Genomic DNA, 12,085 nt, shown 5'->3' with positions numbered 1-12,085 from the left:
GAATCATCACCGTTGAAATCTGCCATTTTTTTAAACAACATTTAAAATTTTAAATTGCTTGTAGTCCAAAAAGATTTTTAAATGAAGTTAGTTTGGCATTTCTTGGGGCAAAGACTTTTATAAAAGGACAGATCTCTTCGAAAAACGACATAAAGTCAGCACTGATTAACACGGTATGACCTTACTTGGAGCTTTTAATTCGAGTTTCTACGCTTATCTCTTTTGTCTTATGTTCTTTAGTCAATAGAAAATAATATTAACTCTAATTGCTAAGCAAGTTCCAATTAAGCCAAGTTACTACAATTTAATTTTTTAACGAATAATGGGTGAATTGCAAGCAGGAAAATCGCCGTTCAAGACAGAAAGTAATTATGATAATAACCTCAAAATCTGGAGTGGTGGCGAAAGGCGGACTTTATTTTCCACCGACTTGTCCATCGGAGAGATTATCTTCCGGCAAATGGAACGTCATCCAAAACTCATTGCTCAGGTTGGTGATAGATTTAGCAAAAATCAAAATAATTTGGGGATAACTTTCAGATTTCGGTCACGGAGGAAACTGTGCTGACCTGGGAAGAGCTCCATATGAACGCGAAGCGAGTGGCAATTTATATGCGGAAGTTGGGCCTGGAGCAAGGTGACTTTGTGGGAATCATTGGCAGACTGACCACTCACTTGACGGCCGTGGCATATGCCTGTTTTTTCAATGGAACCCCATATCATGCCCTGCACACTGAATACGATGAGTCTACGATTGAGAGACTTTTCGGAATTAGCAGGCCACGACTGATCTTCTGCGATGGAGATGATTTTGAAAAAGTTCAAGCAGCCACGGAGGACCTCCAGATACAAATAATTACAATGCGCAATCATCCAGAAGGATCGCTTCGGATCCAGGATATTTTGAGAATTCCTGTGGGGCAGAACTTTCAGCCAGTGCGATTGAAAGATGGCACTGATCAAACCCTGGCCATTCTTAGTTCTTCTGGTACCTCAGGAAATCCGAAGGCAGTCACCATCAGCAATAGTCAGCAGATTATTGCGAGCTTTGTGTAAATACCCATAATTACCAACAATAAGTTTGCCTTTTAAATAGGATTTTATTTCAGCCCATTAAGCAGCTCTGATATCTTATATAATCCAAACACACTGGACTGGGCCTCGGGCATTACGATGACCGTTAATGCTGGAGTGTTCAGTACAACGAGCATTATTGAAGACAGTGGCTTCAATCCTGGTGCTCTGTGTAGCCTAATTAAGAAGTATAAAATATCGTTTGTGTTTTTAAGTTCTTCCCAATTGGCCATGTTGGCCAACTGCCCGGAATTCGAGTCGGCTGACCTATCTTCTCTAAGGTTCCTAACCTACGGCGGATCCAACTGTTCGCTGGACGTTCAGAAGCAAGTGCGAAGGCGTTTATGCCGCGACTGTCTTAATTTTAGTTATACGCTGACTGAGTTGAACGGCCCCGGATGTATGAACTTCAACTTCGATGAGAAACCCAATTCAGTTGGCCGTCCGGTAAGGGGCATCAAGGTAAAGATCATCGACAAACAGGGCGTAGCCCAGGGACCTAATAACTTGGGTGAAATCTGCATCTATAATGGACAAAATTGGTCTGGCTACTATAAGAACCCGGGGGAAACTAAAAAAATGCAGGATTCCAAGAACTGGTTTCACACTGGAGACCTGGGCTACATGGACGAGGATGGCTATCTATTCATTATTGATCGCCTAAAGGATATGCTCAAATACCAGACCATTATGTACTATCCCAGCGAGATCGAGAATGTCATCGCAGAAATGCCGAACGTGGTCGAAGCTTGTGTCTTTGGCATATGGGACCCAGTAAATGGCGACGAGGCAGCAGCCTCTGTGGTAAAGAAACCGGGCACTCAACTTGAGGCCCAGGAGGTTGTCGACCATGTTAAGAAGCGTATCACCACCAAATTCAAGCAGTTGAATGGAGGCGCTTTAATCGTAGATCGAATTGTTCAGAGTGGAAATAGAAAAACAAACAGGGCAGCCACAAAAGCTGAATTTATAAAAATAATGAAGAAAAATACGCTCTAAAAATATGTATATTATCAGGTTAACACCTAAGCATGTGTTCATAAGTGTCCTATTTATTAAATTAATTTATATACTACGTTATACATATAGCTTAAAGTTTCATCAATTTGTGCCAATTGTAATTCAAATAGCTATAAATCCGAATAGAAAAAAATTGTCTAAAAGTGTAAAAGAAAATGGTTTGGCTAAGCTTTTTAATTGTTACTAATAAATGTTTTAAAAGTGCAAAAAAAAATTTAAATAGTCTCTGCCTTATGTATTAATTATAATAATATTTAAAAAAATTATTGGTATAATTAAAATAAATAGTGAATAATAACTGGTAGTAGAGACAGTATGTCGTAAATGGCAATCATTTTTATCGATTGTTAGGTAGTCATATGTTCCCAAATATTCCCTCTTTAGATAAGCTTTTGTATGTATGTGCTTTTACTTTTAATTTTAGATTCGTGCTTTTAGTCGTGTCTTTTCTGCCTTAATTCAATAGATCAGAAGATTAATATAATAATCCACTCCACAAATCTAGAAAAATTCTCTTTGATAAAGTACTACAGTTACAAAATTCGTAATCATAAAAGCGAAATTTTAGCACTGAATATTGGTTAAATTGAAAGCAGACGAAAAGATGGAAAGCAACTACGATGATAATCTAAAGACCTGGAGTGGCGGCGAAAGGCAGAGTTTGTTTCCTGCGGACTTGTCCATTGGAGAGATTATCTTCCAGGAAATGGAACGCCACCCAAAACACATTGCCCAGGTTCGTTTCGGAGTCTCGAGGAGTCTGACTATCATACTAGCTATTGAACCATCAGATTTCCCTCACGGACGATAGTGTGCTAACCCGTGAGGAACTTTTACTTAACGCAAAGAGAGTGGCAAGTTATATGCGGAATCTGGGTCTTGGACAAAATGACATCGTGGGAGTCATGGGTAGACACACTAATCACTTGGCGGCTGTGGCGTATGCCTGTTTCTTCAACGGAACTCCCTTTCATGCCCTACATAATGCATATGAACCATCTACAATCGAGACACTTTTCGGTCTCACCAAGCCACGACTGATCTTCTGCGATGGAGATGACTTTGAAAAGGTTCGAGCAGCCACTGAAAGTCTCCAGGTGAAGATAATTACCATGCGCAATCATCCGACAGGATCAATTCGGATCCAGGATGTTTTGACAACTCCCGTGGACCGGAACTTTAAGCCATTCCGATTAAAAAATGGCACTGATCAAACCCTGGCCATTCTTAGTTCTTCTGGCACCACAGGAGTTCCCAAGGCAGTCACTATCAGCAATAGTCACCAGATTATTGTGTCATTTCTGTAATTATAATTACCGAAATTAAGTTCAAATTTTAAATATTACTTTTTTTCAGCCCCATGAACAACTCGATCGTTCATTATACGTCAAGTACCCTGGACTGGTTCTCGGGACTCACAATGACCATTATCGCAGGAGTGTTTAGTACAACGAGCATTATTGCAGACAGTGACTTTGATCCAGGTCTTTTATGCAACGTAATCAAGAAGTATAAGATCTCGTTGGTGCTTTTGAGTTCCTCCTACATAGCCATGTTTGCCAACTGCCCGGAGTTCAAATCGGCTGATCTATCTTCCTTAAAGTACTTATTTTATGGAGGTTCAAACTGTTCTCTGGAAGTTCAGAATCAAGTGCGTAGCCGTCTAAGCCACGATTGTCTGCATTTTTGTTATTCCCTAACCGAATTGAACAGTGTCGGATGCGTAAACTTTAATTTTGATAGGAAGCCCAACTCAGTGGGCCGTCCTGTTAAAGGCACTAAGTTAAAAATAATCGACAAGCAGGGCGAATCTCAAGGACCAAATAGTGCCGGTGAGATTTGCTTTTATAGTGGTCAAAAATGGTCTGGGTATTTTAAGAATCCAGAAGAATCTAGAATAATACAGGACTCCCAGAACTGGTTTCACAGTGGAGACTTGGGTTACATGGACGAGGACGGATATCTATTCATTATTGATCGCCTAAAGGATATGCTCAAGTTTCAGAACATAATATATTATCCCAGCGAGATAGAAAAGGTCATTGCCGAGATTCCAAATGTTGTCGAGGCTTGTGTCTTTGGCATATGGGATGCAGAGAATGGAGATGAAGCTGCTGCTTCAGTGGTCAGGAAGCCAGGAACTCAACTGGAGGCCCAGGATGTGGTGGACTACGTGCGGAAACGTATAGCTGCCAAGTATAAACAGTTGAACGGCGGTGCTTTAATTGTAGATCAAATCAGTGGTTGTGGAAGCAGAAAAATAAACAGGGCAGCAGCAAAAGCTTACTATTTAAAACATATGAATAATAATTAAGTTTACCAACTTTTTAAATAATTTTAATAAGAATTAGGGAAAATAAAAATGAATGATATCCAATTATTTCAACTTTACCAATAGCAGAATAAAAGCGAATGGGAAAAATACGTCAACTAATGCAAAAGTACTCATTAAATCAACACCACAAATTTTGGCCAAGACGAGACGCTCCCTCCCCCGAATCCTTGCAACCAACCCCTTGTAGGAAACACTCGAGTCTATTAAAATATGCGCATATGTAATAAGTAAACCACTAAACAGGCGCTACCAAATACGAATCAACCACTTAGCACCCAATTGAAAAGTGTGTGACCCAGTTTTAAAGTCCTTTTAAAAGAAGATTTTGCAAACGCTTAATGTAATTGCCAAGGTCCATTTGCAGCATCAACATTTCGACATATGAGGACTATTCGAATGCTTTTATGGGACACAAGCACATATGGGAGAATCCTTCGTAATGGATGCCATAATTCCGCGCTAATGTTGCAAAAATCTACAAAGCTGGAAGAGCAGAAACAACAATATCGGCAATACCCAAACAGTGACAACAATAGAAACTAAGCTCATAAATTACCATGACAATGGAATTATGCTCTAATTCACCCCGAAAAGTTATTGAACTCTCTCGGCAGAAATTGAAGCCACAAGCGTAAATCTTGGCTGCCTGTCATAAATTTCGCTGTTTTCGCATTCGATTTTCGTTTTTTTCGATTCGATTCGAATAGAATAGAATATTATTTATACGCATGAAGCAATGGCTGAAAATGAAATTGCAATTTTAATTCAATTAGCCCGAGGAGAAATATCAAAAATGGATACCATTATTATTCCTTCTTCTTTTTGTTAAACAATTATTTCTCGTTTAAGGCAGACTTCGAGAGTAAATGTAGAGTAAATTTATTCCGCATGATTAATTCAAGATTCGATTTTGAAAATCAACAGCGATGGAGGTGGAGTGTGGCGGCCCCAAAAAAGCCGAGCAAAGAAAATATTGATTCAAGGTGTTTGAACTTGAAGCACAGGCAAATAAAATCAACGAAACGACGTCATTACATATGATAATGCAGCAAATCGGCATTCGCTAAAACTAATGTTATGAAAATTCGATGAGCACTCAAGGCAAATTATAGATTGTTTATTGGAGCGAAGAACAAATGTTTTTAAATGTTTAAAAGAAGCAATGTTAAATTTGGGGAAAATAATAGTTTGAGGCGTTTTAAAACGATATAATGTGTAATCTCTAAGCAATATTAACTGTAGGTGGTAAAAAATTACAATGTTTTTAATTGGAAAGCCGTTTGGAGCATTACATATGAAAATATGTGAATTAAAAATCTATTTATCTTTTTCTGTCTAGAAATAGGTTAGGAAATTAGTTAAATTTGTCTTTTAATTTATTACATTTTTTATTTATTTGTAGTGCATAATTAATTTTATAAATCGTATACTTGTATATTAACATTTAAAAAGGTAACAAGTCGTTTTTCCTTATTTTAAGTTTCAAAGTATCTAAAACTAGTTTTAATGATAATAAAGAATGTAATTAATCAATTCAAAAATTATCGTTCAATTTAACTTTTATTGTGCAATATACTGAGTAATAAAAGTTCGTCTCAACTTAAATTAAAAGGCCAAAATAATTGTAACCCAAAGATAATTAATCAGAGATAGGACAAGACTTTAGCTGATCTAAATGTAGAGCTTTAAAGATGCCTATCTCCTGTTCAAATGAAATCCAAAGCGTAGATCAATCTAAAGCGAGGTCAATTGGGAATTTAGCTGCAACCGCAACTGATCGATGCACGGGTGGATGGGTGTACATGGCCGAAGGGACCAGCATATGCTGATGCCACATTAGATCGACAACTCACTTGTCAGTCTGTCGGACTGTGTGGCACCAGCCGGCGATGCTTATCACCCGGCAGTGGACCAGTTCCAATCAGAGAGTCAAAGGACGAAGGGCACCCGGGGGAACTGGAAACCGGGGATTCGTAGCTCGTAACTGGGAACTGGAGAATCCCGCGGTGCGGCGCATTTCTCCGCGCATATGTCAGCATTTTTTCCAAATTGGAATCGAAAAATGCTGCACTAACAGCATTTTGTGGTTTTCAGCATAATTAAAGGCAGACGGAGAACCCCCGGCAACGCCCCGGACAGATCGTAAACGTCGAAAAACGTAAGGTGTCCGGACGGGGTTGCGAGTGAGCGGGATTTGGGATTCATGAGGAGTGGTTGGGATTGGCATTGGGATTGGGAATGGGAATGGGAGTGCAGTGTTCGGCGAGTTAACAAAGCCATCAATGGACCATAAACTAAACACTTTTTAAATGCCGAGCGGGGGCTGAGCAAAGGACCTCGGAGAGTCCTTGTTACCATTGTCGAAATCGCACAGATGTTTGCTCAGCGCGAGTGTGATTTTGTTGCCCAGGAAGAACGCACTTTATTAAAGGGTAGTTTTCATCGTTTACGAACTGCTCACAGTGGGAATCCCTGCAATTGGAACTGTCCTCTATCCGGCCCACTGTGCACAGCATTCCGAGCTGATTAGATCTGATTTCGCAAGCCGATTCCGCCCTGTCAGTTGGACAGACAGACAGTGAAACAGAGAAATAGAGAAACAGGTTCCAGGGCAGGGTCACAATTTATGGCACCAGAAAACGTATTGAGCAACTTTAAATGCGGGTCATCCCGGACTGGATGGATGTGGATGTGGATGTGGATGAACCGGGGTGGTGGCAACTGGTGGTAATGTCGGTGTCGTCTGGTGGTGACTTGGTGGTCGCTTCATTTGTGCAGCTTCGCTGAGCATACGCTGCACATCCGACTCAGCCCGAAGAATCCGGCAAATGTTGCATGTTTTCGTTATGAATATGTTTTACAAGTGGAACCGGGTGTGGGTTTTAAGGACCATAGCTGATGATACCTTTCAAAAATTTTAAAAAATATTTAAAAGGTAAAAGAGAAATATTCATTTAATTAATAAAAATGTATATTCAATATTCCCAAAAAAAAATCTTTTTTAAAATTTCAGATATTTTTAAAAACATCATTAGGTTAAAAGAAAAATTAAATTAAAGCCTTTAAAAAAATGTTTTTAGTCTGAAAACTTATTTTTATCAAAGGAAACAACTATGTAATATTCAAGGTTCAAAAACTAGACCGTTATAAAAAGCATTTTAAATAATATTTTTGTTATTTATACTTTTTAAAATTTTTCCTTCTAATTTGTATTAAGTTTTGAAGTTTGGAGTTTCATTTTGGTTTGACTAAATAAACTTAAAACAGAAATAAAATTTGTAAAAATTCCCCGCCAAACCCAATCAATATTCTATTAAGCTCTCATTAATACCCTGCAAGGATTGAGCCTAAGGACTCAAAGTGGATGTTCCTGTTCCGGTTGCTGCCGCCTCTTCTGGCCCACTTGAAGGGCTCTTGACATTATGGTTGTTCAGCAACCAAGTCCAACACTTGGCAACTGTTGCGAGTTCTGTTTGTGTTTTACGAGCTCGAATTGTGTGTTTGAGTTGCGGAAAATATTGCCACATCGAGGCACATAAATATTTATGCCGCATTCGATTGAAAGCTTCTCAAGCGTAAGCATTTTAGATAAAGTCCCAGCCACCACCCACCATTTGCCACCCACTCAGGTGCAGTTGCTCGCTGGCGTTTTGCATATGACAGCAGAAAATGTTGTTGCGCCTTGATTGCGAGCGAATGTGCGTCTCGAACTGATTGGACCGACGCACAGCAAACGGGGCAAGGCAGGAATCGAATCGCATCGACATCGACATCGACATCGTCATCAGCCGATTTGTTAACCAAAACAAGGGCTCTAATCCGACTAAGACTAAACCGGAGGCAACCACAAGAGCCACCACCCAATGCAGTGGCCCTCGGGCCTTGTTAGAGCCAAAAGTGCGACCCTCGTTCGCGCATTTTTAATCCGTTTAAATGAATGACAGTCTAATTGGAGGATTTGGCGAGCTGGAGGACGAGCCGAGCCCAGACGGCTCCTTAATAGTGACAAAGTCCTTGCCATATGCTTGGAAAAAACCACATGTTATTCACGGTATTTAAACAAACAGCAACAGGGGCGGTCGAGGCTGGCAACAACCCTCCGAAATACTCCAGATTCAGATCCAGATCCAGCCCTCCAAATGCATAGCTCTCCAACCCTCACACAATTAGGTTCTCGCCCTGCTCACGTGAAATCCAATTCGAATTTTTATTTAATGCGCGAAAAGCACTTGATTGGATCCAGAGCAATACTGGAGTTTTAGTTTACTCCGTTCTCCAGGGACACTCCGAATTCATTGGGGTGGCAAGTGCAGGACTCTGGCAGGATGCAATCTGTGAAGCACAACTCCGAGGAAACTTCCACTAGGCCAGCACAACAAAATCCCACTGCTAAAAAATGATACAAGATTAGATGAAAAAGATCATATTACCTATTTCAAAAACCCGTTTCCATGATACATATAAGCTGATTAACCAAACTTCGAGTATATCAGGTTGATCTCTATAAAATTATAATACGGTTTAACCCGATTTGGAATCATGTAGTTAAGATATTTTTGCATTATTTTGTGTAAAACAGTCACTGCATTACAGTGCGTCCACTAAAGAGTGAAGCCCGATTATGTAAACCCCTAATAAAAAACTGGATTGTTGCTACCAAGGTCAAAAATCTTAATAAAAATTAATATTTTCTAATCATTTGCTTAATTTTTCATACTATTTGTATGTGAATATGGAACAATCGTAGTTAAAACTACTTTAAACATGAATAAATTAGGAAAAATAAACACTTAATAATACTATCAAGGCTAAAGTTTAGGTAGTTGGCTAAACTTGTAGAATATCATTATATTAATTCACGTTTAACAAATCAAATTGATATTTCATTTTTTTATGTGCAGAGTAAGCTTGAACTTCCAGGCAGCAAGAAGATGTTTCCACCAGGATTTCCCCACAAACCACTAAGATTATGGGAGACAGGCAGCGCATTAACATCAACCAAGGCCGCAATCTCCGAGGAAAAGGTGTCTGCTGTCTCTACGCAAAAGTTGAAGCAATTAGAATTTACATTTTGCTATCTTACCTCGGATAATTGAAACCCGCCGAGGATGCCATGCCAGGGCATAAGGAGCACGTAGCTGTGTCTAAACTCTAGTCGGGAGATTGTCATCTTAGTTTTTAATTTGCTTCCTGGGACGTTTAGTCGCTTCCTTTCAGTTTCTCCGGGCTTGACTTAATCACACAAAGGCAATTTCACGCCTTTTTGCGCATTGTCTGAACCTGACAACGGGGGAATCACTTTGTCACTTGGCAGTTTGATGTATCGACAGTCGCTAAACCAAACAACCAACCCACCTAAAATTCCACCCCATTCCGCAATGACAAGCCGAAATCTTTTAGTTGCGATAGATCAGCAGGGGTAGATAAGCCTTTGGGTTTAGTGGAAATTTTGTGCTCGATTTGTATATCGGAGATTTGCGTTAATTTCTGCGCAAAATGTTTAAGCCAATGGGCCAAGAATGTGTTTGGGATTTTCACTTGACTTCATTTGTGGACACGTGTCACATATGTGGAAATCCAATTGAAAAGAGGGGTAATTCGTGGTAAAATTTGACAATACCCAATAGATTGAGTTAATTGGTTCTAAATAAGATACGATTTTAGGTATTTTGACTTTTATTTAACATTAATCGCTGATATTATTTTTAGAACTTTTATTTATTTAATAATGGCATCTAATTAAAAATACATTTTAAGCAATTTATTTTTTTCATATCAATAAATAACAAAAGGTCCTATAAAAAATAACTATAAATGTTCATTGAATTGTCCTTCCAAATTATTTATGACTACGATACAAGAAATCTTAAACACTTTCAAATGTTTTGGTTGCCATAAGGTAAATTAATTTAATAGTTTACTGTAATATTGTGGAGACTATTTTTAGAATAATCTTTAATTCTTTAATTATGATATCTGATTCAAAATAAGTTTTAATTTTTTCGACCTCAACCAAAAGTATGAAAGCCCATTAAATAGGTTCATAACAATCTTCTTATATTTAATTAAATTGAGGCAAATCTAACACATCTACTGACTTATATACAACAAATCTTGAACGTTTGGAACTATCTGCAGGAAATCTACAGCCTAATCCTTTTCAATACCCAATAATTTATCAATTTTTAATCATATCAGCTTATGGATTGTGCTTCAATGGTTCGATCAGCAATTAATTAAATACAAACTAAACAATATTTTTAATGAAATGACCATGGCCGAAGGCAATCATGTGTTTAATATTAATTTCGTCGACAGCCAACATGGCGGCCAGTGGAATTATAGGCTCCGGCACACAGATACCCACTCGCACACAAGTGCTCGGTGGCTATAAATATTAATTAAAAATGCAACTCATATGGCAAGTGGAACAATTAGCACCTGAAAATATGCAAACATTAAATTGCCGCTGCACCAGACGCACAGCCACATAAAAACTGCAACAAAAGAAGGGAAATTTAAATAAAATATTCGTGAGAGTGAGTGGCGATGGTAGCTGCAAACCTTGTCCACGACTGACCATAACAGACACATATTTTGTCCTGGCAATGGCCACATCCTCACATCTAGGGTCTAGCCGGAAAAAAAAGGAAATCGGGGGAACAGAACGAGACGGAAAACGAACGGAAAACATTGCACAATTTGCTATTGTTGCATGCCCAACACACATATATGTGTATATTTACTGGTCAGTTTGCACTTTTTCCACATAGAGCGAACAATTTAACTGACAAATAAATATTTCGGTCCGTCGAAATCTTTCGGCGCTCAACAGTCGCCTACAAAACGGGGGAACCCCATCGCTATATCTATATCCCTTTGTGTGCCTGTGTGTGTGTGTGTGCCCTGCAATATGTAAAAGCTACGCGCAGCATATACTCAAAATCCAGCCCAGCAGCAACAAATGCAAATACAACAAATGAAACAAATACAACAAATACAGCAACACAAAACATGGCCACATATTCACACAATCTCGCCTGGCGCTGCTAAAAAATCGACAAAAACAACCTGTTCGGAAACACTTGCAACAAGGATATCAACGTCAGCAGAGAGAGGGATAGAGCTAGAAAGAGAGGGCAGGTCCTGCCATATTTTTTGGGGTGGGTGTAAGAGGCGAAGAGAGCGAAAGCGAGAGCAGGCCAGAACCAAGCACCGCCTCTTTTCGAAAAGTTGTCTGCACCGCGAAAGAGCACAGTGGAAAAGGAAAGCAAGGATAATTGGAAAAATTAAAATGAAATTGGCCTGACAATCCTTTTTGATAAAATATTTAAAATAATTTACAAAACAAGATCTAGATTTTATTAGTTGTACAATTTTTCACAATAAATACTACTATATTTTCTGGGCTCATGACTTGATTTAATAGGTTTCATACTCCTCACAGCTTGTGGCTTAATTTTGTATTTGGTTTGGAATAATTCAGAAATATCTTTTAACTAATTTTAACCGAAAGGCATTATAAAGGGATTACTGTAGCACATTAAAATAGGTACATTTTTATAAAAGTTTGGTACTGCAACTCTTTTTAAAATTTCTAAGCTTCATAACCCAACAAACAAAGTATTAATTTTAGTTTGCATAAAAAAAAAGTTC

At 38.8% G+C, this 12,085-nt stretch overlaps 2 protein-coding genes across 2 annotated transcripts; both read left to right on the top strand.

The window, feature by feature from the left end:
* Positions 1-213: 213 nt before the first annotated feature.
* On the top strand, positions 214-2,314 carry LOC108046295 (4-coumarate--CoA ligase 1). Its single transcript, XM_017125902.2, has 3 exons — positions 214-490; positions 541-1,052; positions 1,110-2,314. Exons 1-3 carry the CDS (start codon positions 323-325, stop codon positions 2,071-2,073), a joined length of 1,644 nt encoding a protein of 547 aa, XP_016981391.1. The 5' UTR covers positions 214-322; the 3' UTR covers positions 2,074-2,314.
* Positions 2,315-2,532: 218 nt separating this feature from the next.
* Positions 2,533-4,408, top strand: LOC108046275 (4-coumarate--CoA ligase 1-like). The gene is made up of 3 exons (XM_017125879.2): positions 2,533-2,830; positions 2,886-3,397; positions 3,451-4,408. The coding sequence occupies exons 1-3, from the start codon at positions 2,699-2,701 to the stop codon at positions 4,406-4,408; spliced, it is 1,602 nt and encodes a 533-aa protein (XP_016981368.1). The 5' UTR covers positions 2,533-2,698.
* Positions 4,409-12,085: the final 7,677 nt, after the last annotated feature.

The sequence above is a fragment of the Drosophila rhopaloa genome, unplaced genomic scaffold, assembly GCF_018152115.1.
Source record: "Drosophila rhopaloa isolate 14029-0021.01 unplaced genomic scaffold, ASM1815211v1 contig_163, whole genome shotgun sequence".
NCBI lineage: Eukaryota > Metazoa > Arthropoda > Insecta > Diptera > Drosophilidae > Drosophila > Drosophila rhopaloa.
This window is presented reverse-complemented; position numbering and strand designations above follow the sequence as displayed.